At 32.7% G+C, this 22,063-nt stretch overlaps 3 protein-coding genes across 4 annotated transcripts; 2 read left to right on the top strand and 1 right to left on the bottom strand.

Annotated features, from left to right (window-relative positions):
• The first annotated feature begins 2,450 nt into the window (after positions 1-2,450).
• Positions 2,451-11,589, top strand: LOC136987563 (sushi, von Willebrand factor type A, EGF and pentraxin domain-containing protein 1). Of its 2 annotated transcripts, none has more exons than XM_067285313.1 (13): positions 2,451-2,804; positions 3,041-3,220; positions 7,345-7,557; positions 7,628-7,723; positions 7,804-7,929; positions 8,008-8,295; positions 8,374-8,505; positions 8,579-8,755; positions 8,819-8,998; positions 9,075-9,254; positions 9,974-10,414; positions 10,499-10,580; positions 10,832-11,039. In XM_067285313.1, the coding sequence occupies exons 1-13, from the start codon at positions 2,750-2,752 to the stop codon at positions 10,860-10,862; spliced, it is 2,181 nt and encodes a 726-aa protein (XP_067141414.1). In that variant the 5' UTR covers positions 2,451-2,749; the 3' UTR covers positions 10,863-11,039. The 2 variants fall into 2 exon arrangements, with proteins under 2 accessions (XP_067141414.1, XP_067141413.1); XM_067285312.1 differs by having other exon boundaries at positions 2,455-2,804; positions 10,897-11,589.
• A 3,638-nt stretch (positions 11,590-15,227) lies between these two features.
• LOC136987616 (uncharacterized) lies at positions 15,228-19,265 on the top strand. Its single transcript, XM_067285380.1, has 8 exons — positions 15,228-15,441; positions 16,231-16,405; positions 16,486-16,589; positions 17,930-18,280; positions 18,353-18,529; positions 18,602-18,688; positions 18,959-19,040; positions 19,110-19,265. The coding sequence occupies exons 1-8, from the start codon at positions 15,387-15,389 to the stop codon at positions 19,201-19,203; spliced, it is 1,125 nt and encodes a 374-aa protein (XP_067141481.1). The 5' UTR covers positions 15,228-15,386; the 3' UTR covers positions 19,204-19,265.
• Positions 19,266-20,168: 903 nt separating this feature from the next.
• On the bottom strand, positions 20,169-20,921 carry LOC136987552 (uncharacterized). Its single transcript, XM_067285295.1, has one exon. The coding sequence runs from the start codon at positions 20,919-20,921 to the stop codon at positions 20,169-20,171; it is 753 nt and encodes a 250-aa protein (XP_067141396.1).
• Positions 20,922-22,063: the final 1,142 nt, after the last annotated feature.

Genomic DNA, 22,063 nt, shown 5'->3' with positions numbered 1-22,063 from the left:
ATTTGAATATTATTTTTTTAATTATTATTGAAGTATTAAATATAATTTTGATTAATTAGATTCTAATTTTAAAAAAATAATAATAAATTATTTGTTAAATCGGCTTTATCTGCGTTAACATAGCCTTTAGATACGAGCACAAACGAGCACAATTTTTTTGGAATGTGAAAAAATTATTTAGAACTAGCCATATTAATGAGGTTACTTAATTTAATTAATTTCAGTTCCATAATCATCAGAAGCCCAAGGGCTTACACTTATCAAGATTCGATACCCCAAAGGCTGTATATTAAGAAGTAATATCTAGATTTGCATACATAGTTCCAAATTTACACCAAATCTAGTAGCTTCACAGATTTCATACTCAATAACTACATTAAATTTCATCAAGTTTATCAAGTTATGTCAAATTTTATGCTGTGGCTTGATATTTTTGAAATTCCGACACGAGACCTCGCCCAAAAAATTTCATTGTAGTAATGCTTCACAGTAGAAAATATATCAGAATTTTATGCCTTTACGCTTTATTAAACTTTATGCCTATAAAAATCCATCAACCATCGGAACTTTATGAAATTTAATATACAAAAAGCGCCCCAGATATCGAAATTATAAGCAGTTTTCATACACAAACAGCACGAAATTCTAAATTTAGTTGCCGCATAAGTTTCGTGAAATTTTATACGCCACAACCTTAAAATTTTAAGGATCTAGATGAATATTTCACCGGAAACTTTATCAAATTTCGTTCAACGTGTATGGAATTTAATTAAGCATTTATATTTTTAAAAAATTTTCTAGTAACTAAAAATATTCTTTAGATTTTGACGAAAAGACTAAATAAATACGATACTCCGCCATTTTGAATTTTAATTAATATATTCATTGTTTGCATTCTAGAAAAGTAGGTCTAATTGAATTTTAAATAACTTGTTACCATTCGGATATAATAACACTAAAACGTTTGATAATGAATAAGAATAGAATTAAGAATTAGCAGACTTCTAATTTGATTCACAAAGTTCAATACACTTTACCATTAATTTGAATAGTTGGATTCCAACTGAAACTTTATCAACGTCAAGATTCATACGGAGATTTTAATTATTCTAGATTAATGCCTCGTTACAGCACCGTTATATGTTATTAAAACACCATTTATTATAAAAAGAGAATTAGATAAGTCTTGTATTGTTTTAATAACTCGCAGCATAAGTGAACGTTCGCCGCGTTCGGAGTTTGTACTTTTCAAATATGTGAAAAAACGCATAGGGAAACTTAATGCGCCCATTGAATCGTAACCAGTCGCATCGCATTGACTAACAGATCATCAATATTACTATATTGAATGGTCTGTTAAGCAACGCGACGAGACGACGCTGTCGCCGCATTTTATACATACTGTGGAGTTGTCGAGCGATTTTGAAGAAAATCTCTCGATAAACTCGACGTAGAATAATAGTTTTATACTTCCTCGTCCTTTTTTGACGCGCCGAATTATACATATGTATAACATGGCGCGTTGCAACTGCTCGGACGTTCGCGCCGCACACGCAATTCTGGAATTGTTTTATTGTAATGTCAATTATTTCTACGATTTCTTTCGTTTGAAAAAAAAAAGAATTATTGCTCCTGTTTTTTTTCTAACAATATAAAAATTGCTAGTCTGAGAAGAACATGGGTTACACGTCCAAGGACATAGTGTAACAATGGACAGCCCCACGGTCTCATATCCAGGACATAATGTTATTTGTAACTCATAGGGCGTTGTCGACGGAGTATTGTGTATTGTTATGGGTCGGGTATTTTTGGTGATCTTAAAATTGATGTGCGGAATCTGGGAAAAAATTTCTCGTGACTCCAAATTTTGGTTCTAATCGTGATTTGAATATTCTTTTCTGCCAAATTTAGAATGGTTTATTTATGGACCTATCAACTGTCTTTTTCCTTTTATTTATAACACTTTTACACAATTATTTAAATTCTTACAATACGGAAATACATATGTATTTATAAACATTTTAATTTTAGTTATTTTGACGAATATACAAGACGAAAATACCCGCCGCGCGTCGTTACTAATAATGGTAGAGATTATGGTGTAAATAGTTTAATGAAATTATTTCTTAATCACTTCTTTTTAATGGAAATGTTTTAAATTTGAATAATGTGAAGCAGAATTGTTTGTAAAATTCCAACAATTTTAATTTTAAATACTGCGATTTCTTTATTTGGAATAAATCGTATAATACGACGTTTTGAAGTTGTAAAAGGACGTTACATCACGCGAAAATAACAACGCATTGTTTCAGTTCAGCCATAACTTGTGCTTAACTTTTAAAATTAGTTACAAAACAATTATAGCTGTTAAATTGCAAAATCGGTTAGGAGTATTATTTATTTTTTTTTTTCGTATTTTTATTACGCTTAAGACGAAAATTTCCACTACGACGCGCAATCTAGTGAATCACGAGAAGGAAAATAATCTCTTGTTTTTATTCATGAGAGAAATAAAACGTCTAAAAGCTGTAATGAGACAGAAGCTACTCACTACCCGGATCTGACCTCCTATACAAGCAGGCCTCATAACAAGTAAAAACGTCAGTGGGTTGGGGAGAGATTGCGTGACGTCGTTTCAAGGTGTTTGCTGATTGGCCCGCTTTCGTATCGACGTCAGAAGCGGTTTAAAATAAAGCAAGAGACGATAGAGGATATTAGTTTCGATGTTTTGTTTCTGTGGAATGACACGATGAAGGATAAACACTTGCTGATTTGGATATATAATTTATGTTTATTGGCATACGGTAAGTGGGCCTTAATTAAATTAATTTAAATTGTCTTAGTTAATTAAGAATGCCAAGTAAATTAAATTAATTAATCCATATTATGATCTAAAATATTAAACGTTATTTAAAAGTTTACATTTGCTTATCTCTTTGATTTGCTTATTTATTTATTATGGTACCAAAATTGTTGATTAATTATTTAAAGGTATACGTTGAAGATCTCTAAGATTTTACTTTATCCATTTCCCGTTTAGCTAATGCTTGCGGGTATCCTGGCTCTCCTGCACACGCGAGTGTTGCTTTTTCAAGCGAGGTCATCACCCCAGGAACGGTGGCTTCTTACACCTGCGATGGTGGGTTCGAACTCTTAGGACCCAGCAGGAGAATATGTAACGAAAATGGAACGTGGGTTCCCCTCGGAATCCCTTTTTGTGGTAAGTTACATAACGTAAAACGAAGTATATGTGGTGGAAACTGATGCAGAGAATCAGTTTCTGTAATTTTAGATATAATAGATATCAAACTACAGGTCTCCAATGTAAAAAAGCAATGAATTTTCATGGTACCGGTGGCAAATTTTAATTAGTTTCTTTAAATCTTACAGTTTCTAGCCATTCCATACTTTACGTCCAAATTAAATTAATCTTAGATCATAAATGAATAATTTCTATGGGTCAAGTGTAATGAGAATCGATTTCCACGATCTAGAAAATAAAAAGCAAGATGGTTGCATCATATTCTTACGGATTTTTCCGATGTCTCATCACAGGAACCGAGTATTTTAACAATTAAAAAATATATATATTATGAAGTTTCGATTCAAGCTTATACAAAATAGATAAGAAACAGGCTTTGGCAAAGATAGAGAAAAATTGTTTTCTTTCAACCGTTTATCTAATTTTTAACAAACTGGATTTTTTTGTGTAAAAAAGTACTACAAGTTCATTGTCTATGCTTATGTCATGGTTGGTAGCTAGGAAGTATGTTCTTCAGCCTTGGAAATACCCATTGTTCTTTACAGGAAGCCATTGGAAGTGATGCAAATGTAGATATATATAAAGAAATTCGGTTAAGAAGTATAAACAATGGTGACTATTAACTGAAATAAAATCTGTTAGTGGACAATAACAATATTATCGACCTTTGAAACCGAGTTTGCGACACAAAAGATTTAATCAATAGAAACGGATATCGGATTTAATTAATGCGTCTTTTTATGTTATAGGTAAATTTAGCATTGTTATCCAGATGACTAGTGTCTTTTTGCTTCGCTGGTCATACCCCGAGACCTACATCGAACGGGGTCCTCTTACGCAACAGGAAATCACTGTCGATCACGTGACCCGGAGGGTGATTTCCGACGGGAAGAGTCGTTGACCGAACCTCCGCAACGTTACCTGCTTTCTTCATTTGACCGCGAAGACTACCCCGCTAGCGCTAAAAAGTAAAATCAAAGATGGCCGTGACATTGCAAATGATTACTGTTAGGCCAACTGATGAGTTGAAGTTTAGTGGAGCGAGTAACTCCTATAATCTGCACCGGTTACCTCTTCCATATTTGTTAGGATGCCATGTAATAAAAAAAAGTATATTTTTCGCTACAATATCCTCGAGTTACGAACAGTTACAATTTATTTTAAGAATTATAAATAATTAAAAAATTACTCGTATTTAAATTTTAATATATAATTAGTCATTTTGAAGCTTCAAAAGTTTGACAATCAAAAATACGAGTATATTTTGATCTAATAAATTTTTAAATTATTATTTTGTTACTTTTACAGGACCAAGCGCTTTAATTCTGATTTCAAACTTTAAACTAATTAAGTTATAATTAACATTAATAATTTAATTTTGAATCATTCTTAATCTATTTTTTTAATTGCCGAGTTAAACTTTGATCCGCGCTTAAAATTCGCCTCTTAACATTCAATTTGGCTTTCCAGCAATACATAATTATCATCAATTTAATGTAATTAATTTTGTTTTTCCGCGTTAAATATACAATTTTAATGAGGTATAATGATTAAAATTTCCATCACAAATTAATTTATTAGACTCTAATGATCTTTATTAACCTTTAGAATTATTGAACTTTAACGAGTTTAATTAAACTGTTCCAAGAGGTCTTTAATATTGTATAAATTAGCATTAAAAACTCGCTTCGAATAGCTTAAATATTTAAAAAAGTTATTTATTCCTTTCGAAATTCATGTTAATTGATCTTCCTAGTTCATCGTCGTCTTTAAATTTAATAATCGTCATAGTTAATATAGGACGTTTTCAACTAGCGTAGAAAATTCACTAATTTTAATGCATATAATAATGAAAAAATAGCTAATTCTTATAAAGTTATTCACGAATGTGTTCTTGTACAATTTCATAATTGCTGGTACCCAGATGATGGGAAAAATCCGGATATAACAGCGTGCTTACGATACTTATGAATAAGGAAATATAACGAGAATGCAATGAAAATATTGTTTTAATATTGCGTGCCAAAGATGATTTATTTTAAAATTTATATTTTAATATAAAATAATTAAGTATTTTAATTCTTTTTCTCTAATTTTTTTTAAATTATTTGCCTGGCAACACTCTATTAGATTTGTACACAGAGTGTTGCCATCCCTTTTTTAATAAGTTTCAGCGAAGTTTCGAAGACTTTGAAATTGATGCAATTCAAAACTGGGCTCTCAATAGCAATCCTTGGATGAAAAGTTCAACGATACGGCCTATCGTCGAATGCAATAAACTTCACCTCCCACGTCAAGTTTATTTCTACTTTTCACGCTTTGACAAGCAGCGATCAACACGTAGGCGATAATTTTAACAGCCCTAATAACCTGCAAGAGTATCGTTTATAGTTTTAAGATACTGTATTAGATTACTCGCAGCATCACGCCGATAGTTTTACCATTGTTAGTAGCTACAAATTCAACCTACTTATTTTACATAATTGCTAATAATAATCCAGTTTATTGTAGTATTAACCCGTTCCTCAATTATCTTATTAATTACTTTCTTAAAGAAGTTACGCAGAAGTTAAAGTCCTCATAAAAAATTCAGTGAAAGGAGTTTAGTGAATTAAATTGTTGGGTTTAACCCGAAAATTATAAGAGGTCGTTAACCGAACGATTCGTTTAATGAATGTTCAGGTGACCGACTAGCATTTTCTCCACCTCTGTTATGACCCATCGTAACGGTTCTTTAGCATATCCTTGTTCGCTGAACCTTTCGTGTCTTAGCCTTTTGACATTAACTTCCTCCGAATTGTAGGCCACGTTGACTCGGGTTTGCATTAATTAATATCAGTTACTTTCTAATAAAATTAAATTTATATCAGATAAATGATAAGTATATTGGTATACGTTTTAAAAAATCTCAAGCACGGGAACAATACAAAATTAATTATTGAAAATGTTTTGTCCGGCAACATTGATATTAGAGCCGAATTGAAAGGGTTGCCATACAGATTTTTAAAAGCGTAACTATTATTTATATGCGTGAAACAGGGGCGTAAAGATGTAAATTTTATTAAGGAAATCTGTCTGATTTTTAACAGAATTTCATCATTAAGTTTTTAAAATATTTCATATTTTTCATTAATTATGTATTTTTATTTTTGTACAAGATCAAGAGAGATAATGGCGATAAATGGATGTTTACGAAGCTTATTAAGTAAATTATAAGTAGTAAAAAGCTCGTCGTAACTATTTATAAAAGTTACTTCAAAATTTCAATTTATTTATGGCATAAAATTAAAATATTGCCTTATTTTCAGTAAAGAATCCATATTGCAAATCATATGATACATTTTTGAATGATTTCAAAAACCTCAAAAATATTTTAACCAAAAAACCAAGCTATTCGAGGCATATAAGAGCACGAAAATGAAATATTCTATGAAAAAAAAAAATTTATTTGTTTACACGAGTTGCTATGAAGTTTAAGGAAAACGCAGACCCGTATAAGGTCACGTCATAGTATCATAAATGAAGAAGAACCATGACGTAAGAAATGAGAGAACGGAAGTGAAAGATGGAATGTCTGACCTTAGAGAAACTAGACCTTCCGGTATATTTCGATGGAATTTTAACTCATTGCCTCGGGCGCAACCGGTATTTTTCTGCCAACGGGTGCGATTAGTTGGATAAAAATTGCATTTTCTTGACTCGTGCGAGTCCGTTGACCTTCTATGTAGTTTTATTTCGATCGACTGGAAGAGTGAAGTAAAAAGTGTCCTTTGTTGTTATCCAGTCAGTTTCGAGTGTCAACACTCGATCGACTAAACCAAGTTCTTTTTATTTTTACTGGGTTAAAATTCTGCACGCGCAGATCCGTTTCCATCGTTAACAGTGGATGAGATTTACTTAACCGAAATGATCCACACTTTAATTTTCTATGGCATTTATGCTCCATTTATGTCCCTTTGTGTTACACACGTAATGTTGTTTTGGCATACACCCAACGCGTAAACCTATAAAATAAATTTACGTGCCAATATATTTTTCATGACTTTTAACATTAAAATTCACGTTTTTTTTTCTTTTTCTAGTTTTAAATGTGGCTGCCGGTAAAGCACCTATGCAATCATCTATTATGGGTAAAGGTGTGCCACAAAAGGCTGTTGATGGTAGTACGAGCACGTTTTTTAATGCCGAAACGTGTACTATGACCGAAACGGAACGTACACCATGGTGGTACGTTAATTTACTAGAACCTTACATGGTGCAGCTGGTGAGAGTAGATTTCGGGACGTCTTGCTGTTGTAAGTTTCTACAGTTAGCTTTAAACTTATTTTATAAAAATTTATATCACTAATAATTATATTTTTATAGCTAACAATAGGCCAGCCACTATAGTTATAAGAGTAGGCAATAACAGGCCGGACTTAGGGGTGAATCCGATCTGCAACCGATATACTGGTTATATAGGTGATGTAATTTTATTAACTACGTTTAATTGTTTAAAACGGGTGTAGAATAATATTAAATCAAATAATTTTGTATAACAGAAGAGGGTAGGCCTCTGTTTCTACCATGCAACACCGCAATGCCCGGGGCTTTTGTAAGCATTCATCTCGAAGGGCCTCCAGGAAATCCTCTTTCAATATGCGAAACTTTCGTTTACACGGATCAAGGTAGTCTAATTTTTTAAATATTAAAAGCTAATCGAATAATTTTTACACGTTATTGACACATTAATTTAATTATTGTAGCTCTTCCTATCGAGAGATGTCCATCCTTCCGTGATCAACCTCTGGGAAGTACGGCCACGTATAATGGAAAATGTTATATATTTTATAATAATCAACCAAGAAATTTCGAGCATTCTAGAAGATTCTGTGAGATTCGTGGGGGTAGTTTGATTGACGAAACTAGTCCTGCCTTACAGGGGTTTTTAAGTTGGGAATTGTATCGTAGACACCGTAACGATCCTAGTGGTCAATACTGGATGGGTGCAGTTAGAGATTTGAGAGATAGAAATAATTGGAAATGGATTAACGGTGAGTTATTGTGAGCTTTGCATTGTAAAATTTTAAAGCAAATCTAACGCAATTTTTACATATTTACCATTGCTGTAGGTCAAGATGTAACAATTTCTTTTTGGAACCTTCCCGGAACTAACGAGAATTGTTCTCGTTTTGATGGAGCCAAAGGTTGGCTCTGGTCTGACACTAATTGTAACTTAAACCTGAATTTTATTTGTCAACACAGTAAGTGACTTTTATCTTTATTTAAAATTCTTTCGTTTTAAAAGTCAACTGAACCAATTTGCATAAATTATAGGACCGGCGACTTGTGGAAAACCAGAAAGGCCAGCCAATTCTACAATTTTAGCGAGAAGTTTGGAGATAGAATCTGTTATAGAATATCGTTGCGCTCCAGGACATTTGCTAGTCGGTCCAAATATCCGAACATGTCTTCCAACTGGATTCTTCAGCGAGTTGCCACCAAAGTGTAGATGTATGTCATGTTCCAAGAATTTAATTTAAGTGTGACCACTGTTCTAAAATTTTATTTTTATAGATCTGGAATGCGGATTACCCGCTAAAATTCCCAATGGGCAATACACATTAGTAAATGGTACCAGGCATTACTTAAGCAGTGTTCAATATTCGTGCCAAGATGGTTACGTGTTGGTGGGTCGTGGAAATCTGATATGTGACGTTGATGAAAAGTGGAATGGTCCACCACCCAGATGCGAACGTATGTAAACTATTCTTAGATTTATAGGCTAAACTATAATTTAAGTATACTAAATTTGTATGTGCTAATTTTTCAGCTGTTTATTGCCGTGTACCACCTTCTACACCGAACGGCCGCTTTGTCCTGTCTACAAACAGCAGCGTGTATGGTACAATTGCCGAATATTACTGTGAACCGGGTTATAGACTGGTGGGAAAACCTCGTCTTACCTGTGTTGCTAGCGGATATTGGGATGCAGATGCCCCACTGTGCGAAGGTGGGTGAAGCATAACTTTATTTATTTTTTCCTAGTTTCCAATAATATAGAACTAAATCAAATTTTTATCAATATAAACATTGAAATAACAATAGAATTACGCACGATATCGATCTATTTTTAGTCGAAAGTGTGACAATAGAGGGCACGTTTCTTAAATTAATTCTTAAATAGTCTAATTATAGACCTTAATCAGGAAATGTGTCTTAAATCAATAAGGCAGGACACTTATAATGAGGCATAATATCGCGTGAATATTGTAGAACCAATTTGGTGTTACGTGACACGGTAGTTTATATTTTTATACACAAAATATACAGAAAATTTAAAACTATAAACTTGGATATATGAAGGAAAGATGCAGGATTTCTTCACACGACCGGTTTTGATGGAGTGTGATATTTCATCTGTAAGCAGACATTGTATGTAACAGGATGCGATCTAATCTGCATATCTCCTCTACAACAGCGATATTCGTCTAAATGTTGTTATTATTTTTTCAATAATGTGACCTATATGATAATATTTAACAGGGTCAAATTATGCCAGTTATAACTTTAAATATTCCAATAAAAAATTTAAATTATACAAGGTGATAAAATCGCGGCACCGTTATAAAGTAATAGGGATTCTCACGAATGCAAATATAACTATAACTGAAAAACTTGTATTAATTAATATTATTTTTAAAATTTTAATTATGTTTCTTGGCGTTACAGCCGATTTGAGTACCACAACAAGCTCAACGAAGCAACCCTCGCCTGTGTATCCCATCAGAAATACTCACGTGCAACCTAGTCCCACTCACAGATTGACCCAACGTCCAGTTCATAGTACAGAACCAATTATAATTATTGCAGAAACTACCTCTTCCAGAAGACCGACCACACGTTATACCACAACAAGAAGGACCACCCATCGTACCACAACGACTACCACAACGTCTACACCCTATACACATATATGGACTAGGCACCGTTACACTACACCTACGCTACCTCCTCTGCGTGATATCGTCACCCTGAAACCTCTCAGTAACGACATCCCTGACAACCTCAATATAAGAGGTGATACGGGCCCAAAAGCCGAATTACCAAGTAACACCATCGGGCAGAAATATGAAGATAAATCTGACCCCGCTAGCGCCAGGCTAAATATGGGTAAGCGCCAGCCAAGTATGATGTGATTTCGATTTTATTTTTAGATTTCTTAAAAATAAAATCTAATTTTTTGAAAATTTTTAGGTGGAATTATCGCTTTAGCTGTTTTTGGAGGATTCATTCTTATAGGAATCACTGTTACTTTAATATTAGTCTTTGTACGCCGGTAAGTGACGTTTACTTTTTTAAAGATCTAAAAAAATATACAAAAATTCAAAAATGCCCACCCCAATTAATCGGTATCTTCAAAAATTAATCAAAATTCAGTTTGCTGGCTTATAATAATAAATATTAACCAATAGCTTAACGGCTTTTTAAAAATTTCTTTGAATAATACGCATGCTTTGTCTGGTCGAAGCATAGAGTAAAGCATGGGGATGGGTCTCTCTACCTTAACCCCTTGTGCTAACATTACAGGACTAGTGTCCACGATACTGTACCCTGGTGAGTTGTGTGGCTCACCTCCCTCTTCCATCCGCCAGGAGCAGAAACAGCATCAGCAGAGGATCCTTGGATAACACCACCATTTCGACCTACGACAGTGGAGGAAGCGGAGGACACAGTTTGCACAAGTACTACAAGCGTGCCTGGGAGAATCTGAGATACGACGGGAAGACTTCGTCATATCCGGTTCACGTAGAGCATCACGAAAACTCGCACGCGCCTGTCAGCCGCCAGGATACTCTAGATAATCCAAACATCCGCGGAAACGGCAGGGGTACCATCGAAGGTTACAGAGAAGCTAACGAAATTATGGTCAGTGATGTTGCAGCTTTGTACGCCCGACCCGATAAAAATAAACCTCATCGACCTTCTGCTGATCCTAGCCCCTCACGTGACAAGAAAATGATTCGTGACTGGTACAGCCATCAATTGGGTAGTCAATCCAGACGTGGTGCCTACTGATTTGATTTGTGGTCATTTCTAAATAGCCGTATCGTCGTAAATCCCTCTGTTAGATTCTGAAACGTGAGTTCAGAGTCTAACTGACGGTTACGCTAGTTTGTGTATGCGTGATTGATGAATTATTTATGACTGTAGAGTGAAAAAATGCTCAAATTAACTGTTTTCTTAATGATGGTTTCTGGGTAAGACCGGGAAGTCTTGATATCTACCTCAATGGAGGTGTGTAAATATATATTAAACTTTAATAAACACTCGTTATAATATTCTAATTGTTTGTTTGTTTAATCTCTTATCTTCACATTTTATACCGGCGGTCCCGAAAGTGGGCATTTTCGGAGATCAATTTACAACATCCTGAATAATTTTTAATAAATTATTAGATTAAAGGTTATGTATATGACAGTTCAGGATGTTGTATATTTGCACCTCATAAGTAGATCTTTCCTACGAAAACGGTGTGTAGATTAATACTGGTTCACTAGATTTATTTATTATTAATTATATTGGAAAAACAGGGCATCGATGAAAAGTGGAGGAATCCTTGAAGGAATCGACGGTTAAAAAAGTTTGGGGACTCCTACTTTATGCAGTGTTTTATGCGTTTATCTGTCTATAAAGTTTATCTTTGAATCTATCAGGGTTAGGATCTCAAATCTCCAGGTTATGTTCCAATTTTATCAAGCTAAACGTTATGTAAAACTATGTCGCGAATAGCTCAGTTTTCGAGAAGCCTAATTAAGTAGGCTCAACTGTTTAATTTCGTTGAGCTTCGTCAGCAGCTTCAATAACAGATTTCCGATTCGAGAGAATCCAAAATGGCGTCATAATGGTCTCGTGTTCGTAAATTAGGTGCATCTACAAGCATAAATTAATGAAAAGTCGGTAATATATGCCGAGTAACGCGTTGCAAACTATAAAGTTTTGTTTTTTATTTATTTATTAAATTATATACTTAAATTTAAGTACGATTTCGATGATGTCCTTTCCGACGTTCTTCGTAAGCAGCCATTCAAAGTATCAAAAGTATTTGTATGAACTGCATCATAAAACTAACTAGCTTGATATCATTAATAAAAATGGATCTTCACGCATCAAAAAATAAAGAAATTTTCTGAAATAATAAATAAAAAAAGTCACCTCTCCTACGGAAATTGTTCGAGAAGTGTTTATATGTTCATGCATTCGTTCGGCTACAATAGTCGTTGACTTCCTTTACTATAAATATAACTGACCTTCACCAATCGTTCGTTCTGAGGAAGCCGGGTCATATATTAAAATTCGGGTCGTACCATCAAACGTATCCCAAAATTCATTATAAATTTAGGAAAATATGATTCAATACAGGTCATATTCTATCTATTATAATTGAAGCAATAACAAAGCAATTTTCATATAAATTCCATGGATTGAAATGTAAATAAATTAATATTTCTACTTAAAATATATGGCTTCAAACTTAAAATTTGAGAAATTTTAAAGGATTTACGCTATTAATTTAAAGAAATATGAAGACCTTTACTCTATTTGGAAAAAATATAATTCGATGAAACACGATAGACACACTAAATCATATTAAATACACTAGACCCCACCCTTCGTACCCTAATCGTTCCGAAAAACCGTCGTAAAGCGAGCCTGACGATTCCATAAGAACAAAGTTGTAAATTGAATGAACATTGAGATATTAAAATTATACAATGTCCGGAAGGAAGACCACCAGCAAAAATATGGCAGTTCGTATAAAGTAAAATTAATACTATAATAAAAAAAGGGAAGATTGTAAAGAGAAAGAGGTCGTAAAGCGAGGGTTTACAGTATAAAAACAAGATCCGTCTTCAGGTTTCGCTGATGATAGCAGAGACCTTCGTAGATGTTTTTCTTAAGGAGAAAGCTGTTTACTTGCAAGGAAAGGTTACATTAAACTTATCTGAACCTTTAAACGAGTGAAAGAAACGGGATGTATGGTACTTTATCTCATTTTTTTTGTGCGCTTCAATCGAAAAAGCGCAACAAGTTTCGATACAAATGACATAATAATATAGCAGTAACCTGTTCGAATGGCCTTGGAATTTTCTCTTCCTGAAGCAATATAATGTTTATGACAACTTTTTATTTTAATGCACACATTAAACAAACATTTAACCTTTCATTTTATATATTATTATACATTTACGTTACATTCTATGATGCAGTTCTTACGTAAAGTATAAATGTCAAGAGGAATATTCACTTAAATTAATGGACATCTTTCGATGTATTGAAATTAATTTGTTTACAAGTTTCTATCGGATTTATTTAAATTTAAAAAATCTAAAAGTTCAAGTTTTTTTTAAGAATTTAAATCAAATTTTTTAAGTTAATTAGAAAGTCTCCGTCTTGTAAGCATTTCCTGTATAAGTAACGTACGTAATTAATGATCTTGTATTTTTCCTGATGCTCCACTGCATTTTTGTACTTTATTTTTTACTTTTTTTAAAAAATTTAAATTTGAATTTTACTCTTAAAATATCCTACAATAAATCATGAACTTTTATACACTGGAAGCCATTTTTTTTTTAATTAATTTTTATAAAAGTTCTGGAGCTTTTAAAATATGTTATAAACGGATTTTAAAGAAGAATTTTTAAAAATATTTCAAAAATAAAATATATTAAATTCAAAATATTATAAAAATACTGCATAATTTAAAGTTTTATATCAAAATATTTAATATTTAATTCAAAATTCTATTGAAATGTTAATGATCTCAGAGTTAAAATGGCCGAATGCGATTATTCAATTTATGGTCGCTAGGTGGCAGCATTAGTTCATGCACTTAACCTGTATAAGGAGATATCTATAGGAAACCAAAGATAGAAATTTCCGATTTTGTAACTTAATTTGTCAAAATATTAATAGTTTTTCTGTTAATTGAAGTGAAAATCGATTGTTTTTGTCAGTATTGACTCCGCTGTCGCGTGCTTACTCTGTTAAGCAACACTGTAACCAAGCTAACACCATTCTTTTTATTTTTAATTTTAACTTTTTGCCCGAGGGCGCTAAGAGGAGCTTCTCTGATTTTGTCAGGCCCACAATGAGAGAGCGCATTGAGGATAAGGCCCGACATATCCGGGTCAACTCACCCACGAAATAAAGAATATCATTTCAAATGTCATTCTTTCTTTCCCAAGTTAAAGCTATCAAACGTTGATTTTGATAGAATTGAGCATAAAAAGAGATTTTATTATAACTAAGGTTTAATTTTATCATTAAAAAGGCGCGGAACAGGTAAATAATTTAATAGAAACAGAATTTTTTTAAAAAATTGCTTATTTTAAGTTCATTCCATACAATAAAATAATTTGCTACTTTCAGGAAATTTCTAACTTATGCATTAAAGTTTTAATGGCCGATAAAGTTACAAGACTGTTATTTGACGTCGTTTGTCAATTATTCGGTGTAAATGAAACTTTACGGAATACGTAACTTGACGCAATAATAGATCGCCGCTTGTCACGTCACCTTCGACGTTCTCGAGATTTTTTATCAATAGATAAACACAGTAATAGGGGCCTATATATTTTCTCCTTTCATAAGAAAATTCACTACATAGACGTATAGAAACACGTTGGCTGTTTGACTCTTTTAGGAAATAACAATCGAATTATTACATAATCGAATAGCAATTATTAAAGAGCAATTTAATTATTATAACTTATAATTAATTTTAAATTGTAAAACTGCCATTGTGAGTGGGTTACCGAATGGGTCATTTCACTAGATTGGGAAATGATTCAATAACGTAGTTGCTAATTAAATCAAATTTTGTGTTATTGAATTACGTAACGGGGTCATTAAAAAATCAAAATGCCAATTGATCCGTAGGAAAATTTTACACGACTCGCAATGAGCCATGTTCTATTTTGAGTAAAGCAGCGAAAATTCGACGACCGGTGACAAAAGCTCGAATGAAGTGTCGATCGCTAGATGGCGCGATGAAGTGTTGACCAAATGGGCACGTGGTCAGCGCACGTGTAGGCAGTGTGACGTGTGACGCCTCACAAGCCAGCTGCCCAATACTTCAATCATGCGTTTTGTTTATTTTGTGTTTACCACGTTTCTATTCTGTGTGACATCACAAGGTAAGATAACAATTGATTTAAATTATTATTTAATTGAATAACTAATTTGTTTAACCGGTGCTAAACTTTTTATTTGAATGTTTATCCAAGTTTTCAAATATTTTTTCTTTTTTTTGTGTGTGTGTGTGTGTTTGTGTGTTTATATAAATGTGGGTGTTGACAATTTTGAAACTATTGTGCTGACCGTTGTTGCAATGGGAGAAGGGAACAAAAAAATGTGTTAATTGGATTTTATTGTGAAAACGAGTTTCATCCGGAACTGGGACCCTCCCGAAATTCAAAATTGCTATTTTGTGATGCTGAAAACTATCATTTTAACTGAAGTTTCATGGTCGTTTCTTGTAATTTCTTGGCTAATTTCCAGTTTCTTCTTAACGCCTAAGATTATTTCTTCATTTTTTTCCCTCACAAAGATATATTTGGTTGCTAATGAGCGTTAAGCAAGTTAATAGATTTTTAATTAGAATTGTATTTTTGTACAACACGGAAGATATTCTAGGTTAAATTATTCGTCTTTTTGCGTGTTTCCTTAGATTAATTGCATTCATTCGATAGATTTTGGTGTTTTTTGACTTTTAACGTAAAATTTATATTATCTTTGTTTTTAAGTCAACGGCCCTCTTAATTTTTTTAACAATGCCTTTACAGTTTTAGAAATATTTAGAATTTTATAGTTTTAAGAGGCCTTATAAGGTATAAGGTACTTAGACGTTTCGTGTGACTTAAAATAGCCAGCTTCTACAAACGTTACCTGTAAAATTCTAACAGAAAATTGTCCTAAATTTCCAGATTTACAAACATTTCGAGTTTGCTCTGACGAAGATTTTCACATCAGCTGCGACTCTCACAGCATTTTGGCCGTTCACCAAGCCACCTTTTCTACGAACGTTGAGAAACTGAACGAAACGTGCCTCAGGAATCAAACCAATTGCACAGAAGATATATCATTTTCTGTTGCATCAAAGTAAGTATTAACTACTACGAAAAAGGGTAGAAAAAATTATGTACGTAATATAATTATTAATAGACAATAACTCGTTGCAGATGTTCAGGCTTATCCCAATGCAACTTCAACTTGGCCAGAGATCACGAAGACAAGAAATGTTTAGACTATGGTCTCCTCGACATCAAGTATTCCTGCATTCCAGGTGAATATGAGAGACTTTATTGTTTGTAAAAGCAGAAAAATGCGAAAAAAGAGAACAAATGCGCTCATTAAAACTTTCTGAAAGTAGCTTAACGATACGGTTACGAATCAATAAACTCAATCATTGTATGCCAGACTTCCTTCTCAGCTCATCACTTTATGACTTTTCATAGGAACTAGTGATTATATTCAGACACGCCTACGACACATCAACCTTTTTTATTTTATTTTAGAAATGCAAATTTTACTTTTATGAAGCGAACAACGACTTTCGATCGCTAACGAGGAGTAAGCTGAGAAAATTCAAGATGGCTACTTTATTAATTATTTTTATAAATAGCTATTAAAAATTTAAAAGAAAAACTGTAATATTTATACAAAACAATATTTATTTTTATTATTACATTGATGGTAATTTAGCAGTTAAGCCGTATTCAGTGTAGTGAGAAGCTATTGACAACTCTCAAAACCGTTCCCCCTAGGAAATCGCATTACAGTATATAAATATATTCATGTAACTTATAAACCCACAGGATTTAAAACCCTCCCTTTGCTCATTGTTTGGTTAGACTACGTGACAAGAATTAAGCACACTTCAACTCCTTTATCTTTTCAATCGCTCTCTCACCTGTCGATCCGACCATATTTTTTTTCTTTTCTGTAGAGGGGCCATTCTTCCTTCATGCGGGTCTCTGAGTGATGCAGACATTGTAATCGCTAGTCCATTGAACATAAAAATGAATAGGCCAAGAGGCGGAGGTTTTAAAGCAAGTATACTCTTTAATATGACATGAATGGGGATCTGCGTGTGGTCTTCAAACAGTTATTTGTATCTCGTTAAGAGTTACTCGAGTTTGGGATATTTTTTAAATGAAACAGAATACCTTAACAATTATATATATATTATCTGCTCTTCTTAAACACTGGAAGATAAACTGACTTAATTAATTTATGTACTTTGACAGCCTATGGAGGATCCGTTAGAAGGATTAATCAGGGAAAAAAAAGCACCACTGGGTTTTAACGGGAAATAATTTATATCCAGTTGTAAAGATAAAATCTGTCAATTGGAAAATAAATCATTTAAGGTTAGACGGTCAGTAAAGATCAGTAATTTACTGAGTTGTTCGATGGGCAGATGTTCTGTATTGTTGAGAGCAGATGTAACCACTTCTAAATGAAGTTAACTGTAAGCTTTCAGGCCCTTTGACGTTTAAGTCTCCAGTTCTTTATGATCGTACCGGATCGTTTTTCATTACTTTATATAATATAAATCTGATTTTAGTGCTAACCGATTTTAAGTTGTTTTGTACACCACTTGAAGTAACCTTCTTTTAACAGAAACCAGTATCAATAAATACTGCAACGTTCACTTGAAGAATTCTTCGGGATACATAACGTCTCCGGGTTATCCTATGTTCTATCCACGATTTTATAACTGTAGCTGGGTTATAGAAGCGGGTGTAGGACAGACAATTAGCGTGACGCTTCTTGATATATCTCTCAGACTGTCTAAAAAGAACGAGCATTGCAATGACATAACAATTGCCGAGGGTTATAGGAAGCTTTTAGTAGGATGTGGCTGGCCAAAAAATCTTCCACGAACCGTAATATCGAAGAAGAATCAAATTAAAATTCGCCTTTCTTCTAAAGAATTCATTCCCTCTAAAGGATTTATGATATATTATAAAGGTATGCTCCTATTTAGCATTATAGCAATGACTTATATTGAAGATTGAAAATTTCATCACACATCATTTTCAGTTCGTGGTTGTACGGCTCTTCCTCCTCCCCATTTAGGATATATGGTTTACAGTAATGGGACAGCTGCCATGTACATGTGCTGTAAAGATCATGTTTTTAACGACAGTAAACAAGACAATCGTTACCTTTACTGCATCAATGATCAAAGGTGGAACGCATCCATGGCGAATTGCGTTTGTGAGTTTCTTATTCTTCTTCTGAAATTTAAAAATTTAAGTTTTATGACAATTTTTTTAAATTTCTCAACAGCAAACGAAGAAGCATTCGGTAACGATAAGCTGTTTTCGAATCAAAGTTCCGTAAAAAAGGAGCTTCATACAAGAGATCTCCTGCAAGGTTAGTTCGTAAAGCTTACCATTTTGGCATTTATAAATTTAAAATTTTAAATATTTTGAATTAAATACGACTTATATGACGTAATTCTTTCGAAAGACCGTTATGATAACGGACATTTATCTAAACCTTCAATGAAATCTGTTAATTACAATCACGTGGAAAAAAAACCGTTAAAGGCCGTTTTTACAAATTTTAAAACTCGAAACATTTAATTTTAAATGTAAAATGTTATAAATTTTATAATTTTTAAAAAATAATTTTATTTTCTAGAGGCTCTTACTCCCGTTATACTTCTAGCTGTGATGCTCGTAGTGAATGCTATAATCATTTATGTTATATTCAGGATTAGAAGGTTAGATTTTAAATCTTTTATGGTTATAAATTATTAATTAATATTTATAAATTATTTTACATTTTTTAGAAGATATAAAACAAAGCAAGTAGATAATAATAATGAAGAGCAGACCTTGCAGACCTTGCAGCAAAGACTCCCTCCTCGAACTACAAGTGTATAAATTATACCAAAATCAAAATCTATATATAATTTAAAATAAAATTCATTAAGTAATTTAAATAATGAGTACTGGTTTAATAACATATTTTTAAAATATTTAATTAAAAATTTCTGAAGTGACTAGGAGCTGTAATTTGTATATAAAATTTATTTTAGCAATTATTTTTCAATTAAAAATAATGTTTCGTGTCGTCACGAGATACGAAATAACTTTTAAAAACTAATTTTCATTATTTTTACGTTTTTTAAAACTGTATTATATATATATAATTATATATTTTAATAAACTGCGCTGCGACGCGAAATTTCAGCAAAGCGTGCAGACATTTATCTTTTAAATAATATTACCCTGAAAACTTGTAAAGATATAGTTTAATTCGCTTATGATGATGATGATGATGATTATAATAATAATGATAATCTTTCTCTTTCTCAATAAATTTTTTCTAAAAACTCTTTTATTAATATCATCGCTTTGGCGTCAACGTACGCGACACGTCGTCGTCGCGTTGGAATTAAAATTTAAGAAAAGTTTCGAAATACTTTCTTAAAATGAAAAATATTTTTATAATACATATAAAATTATTCAATATATCGAATGATTTTGATTAAAATAATTTTATTTAACTGGCTTTATTATATATATATATAAGACACGTCGCGTGTCGCTCAGATTTCCAAGATGGCGGACGAAGCTGGAATTACACTTTTCCATTAATTACTGTATAAACGAATTTCTAAACGTATATAATTTGTGTTATGGGATCTTATTATTTTATATAAGTACTAGTATTTATTATAAAATTATATACATTTAATTCGAGAAAAATAATATAAAAAATGAATATTGGGTATGTGTTATCTTATCCTAGTATTAATCATAAGAATATTTTATAAATATAATATAAACACTATATAATTATAATTTTTGGCACATTTATAAGTGATATTACCAATTTAAAAGCTTTAAACACTCAAATATTGCTTCAGAATGTCAGGTAAGGTTAGTTCGTGGATACCAAAAGGAAGCTTCTTCTTCTCTCTTAAGATACTCCTTATCACGTAACGTGTGCAGTGTTTAAGAGTAGGGATGCTTGAAGCATCTTCCATGCAGCGCTTCATCCGAGGAACCCAACGCAACATCTCTCTCCACAGCGGTCTTCCAGGAGCCAATTCGTTCGTCAATAGCCAAAAACATTCGGACATGGCTCCAAAATCATTATAAAATTTATTATTAGTTAATGCAGTAAAAATCTTAACTAGAACGTGAGCTTTATTGGCGTGACATCTGCAGATATCATCTTCGTAGATACTAGCACCGTACCTCAGAAACAAGCGTACCCATTGCGATTGAGACAACCAAGTAGCCACATATAAAGGCCTGTAACCGCATCGACACACCCCAAAAGTACTTACAGGATAATCTACGAAAGAAGTTATCGTTCCATTTTCCCGAAAACAGACATTCAGGCGGTTAGCCTCTTCTAGAAGGCAGCACATTATTATCTGCTTATCTGGTAAGCCATAACGGGACTTCTTGACTCCAAAAATGACTTCTGAAGCCTTTTCTCCGATGATAAGAGATAGTATTACGTGATCGTATAGTTTAACACGAGAAGGGATGGAACTGAAGAGATCTTGTGCCGTGATACAGTTTTTTAAACCCGCGGCTTTACTTACATCCACTATGTAAGCGTGAAAAACAGAATTCTTGTTCATGTTTTCCCTTATACGATTCGATATTCTTTTAAATTCTAGATAAGAATTTTTGCTGATCCCTATCCAATTAGTAAGCACGCTAATCCTATTAACTTGTGCCAGCATTATTGCTGAATTTTAAAAATGTAACAGCGCAGAATCTTGCACACGTTTATTAAAACAAAATTTAGAATTGTTTTTTAATGAAAGTTACTTAAAACTCGTTCTATTCGAAATACATTTAAATAAGTCATATTCAACGGAAATCAAATTTCCGTTCCGTTAATAAATTAAGCGAGTATATGTGGCGCCGCCTTGTGGGCAAAAATTAGAACTATGATAATTTTAAAAATAAATTTTGACTTTTTAAACTCTTAAACAACACGTTGCAAATTTAATTATTTTTAAATTTGTAACTTATATTATTCTTTTATATGTATAATTGTCGATTCATCTGCTATCTACATATAGAATTTTCTCATTAATTATACTACTAGACAGTTGTAATTTAGCATTCAATCGACGTAGTGAATGTGTTTATCGGTACTGGGCAAAATTATATTTAAATAATTCCACTGACCCTAGATGGGGGGACCAACAAAGCCATTTAGCGGAGACCTGAATATAAGAGGGAACCCCTGAATTTAGTTTCTTATGTAAAAAATATAATATAAAAATGAAAAAATTTCATTTGTGGTCATCAAGGTTAAGGCCTTTCAGATTCTTGTCAAAATTGAATTAATATTTTTTATTACATTCATTGAATACAAAATGAAATAAAATTCAGAATCATTGCCGGGATAACACGGATCAATTAATTACGATACGACAGACCAATGCCTAAATATTAAGTATGTTATTTAGAGGTATACAGCATTACTTTTTAATAATTCATTAATTTATAATTATTTTCATTTAATCAAATTAATAGCTAAATTTTGCAATTTTCTTTTTCTGAATTGGGATTGCCACGAGGAGAAGCCATTAAAATGCTTTCCAGATAAGCTTCAACTCTATAGAATACACCAGAAGAATACTATAACAACCTTTTGCTATATTTTTACTTATCTTTTTCTAATTCACATATCACGTATCGTTTCTCATTCATCTCTTAATCTCTTACACATTTTACCTACACAAAATAACTTGAAATCTCATTAAGA

This window comes from Centruroides vittatus, unplaced genomic scaffold (genome assembly GCF_030686945.1).
Source record: "Centruroides vittatus isolate TY-2023 unplaced genomic scaffold, ASM3068694v2 scaffold_2520, whole genome shotgun sequence".
In the NCBI taxonomy this organism is placed as follows: Eukaryota; Metazoa; Arthropoda; class Arachnida; order Scorpiones; family Buthidae; genus Centruroides; species Centruroides vittatus.
Note: the sequence above shows the minus strand (reverse complement) of the source record. Positions and strands in the feature narration are given on the sequence as shown.

Excerpts from the sequence above, each read along its gene's own strand:
- LOC136987563 (XM_067285312.1), top strand. The coding sequence starts at position 2,750 with ATGAAGGATAAACACTTGCTGATTTGGATATATAATTTATGTTTATTG. Across the intron at positions 2,805-3,040 it reads TTTATGTTTATTGGCATACG|CTAATGCTTGCGGGTATCCT; the intron begins GTAAGTGGGCCT and ends TTTCCCGTTTAG. Across the intron at positions 8,506-8,578 it reads GAATTTTATTTGTCAACACA|GACCGGCGACTTGTGGAAAA; the intron begins GTAAGTGACTTT and ends CATAAATTATAG.
- LOC136987616 (XM_067285380.1), top strand. The coding sequence starts at position 15,387 with ATGCGTTTTGTTTATTTTGTGTTTACCACGTTTCTATTCTGTGTGACA. Across the intron at positions 16,406-16,485 it reads TCATTTTCTGTTGCATCAAA|ATGTTCAGGCTTATCCCAAT; the intron begins GTAAGTATTAAC and ends AACTCGTTGCAG. Across the intron at positions 16,590-17,929 it reads CAAGTATTCCTGCATTCCAG|AAACCAGTATCAATAAATAC; the intron begins GTGAATATGAGA and ends TTCTTTTAACAG.
- LOC136987552 (XM_067285295.1), bottom strand. The coding sequence starts at position 20,921 with ATGAACAAGAATTCTGTTTTTCACGCTTACATAGTGGATGTAAGTAAA.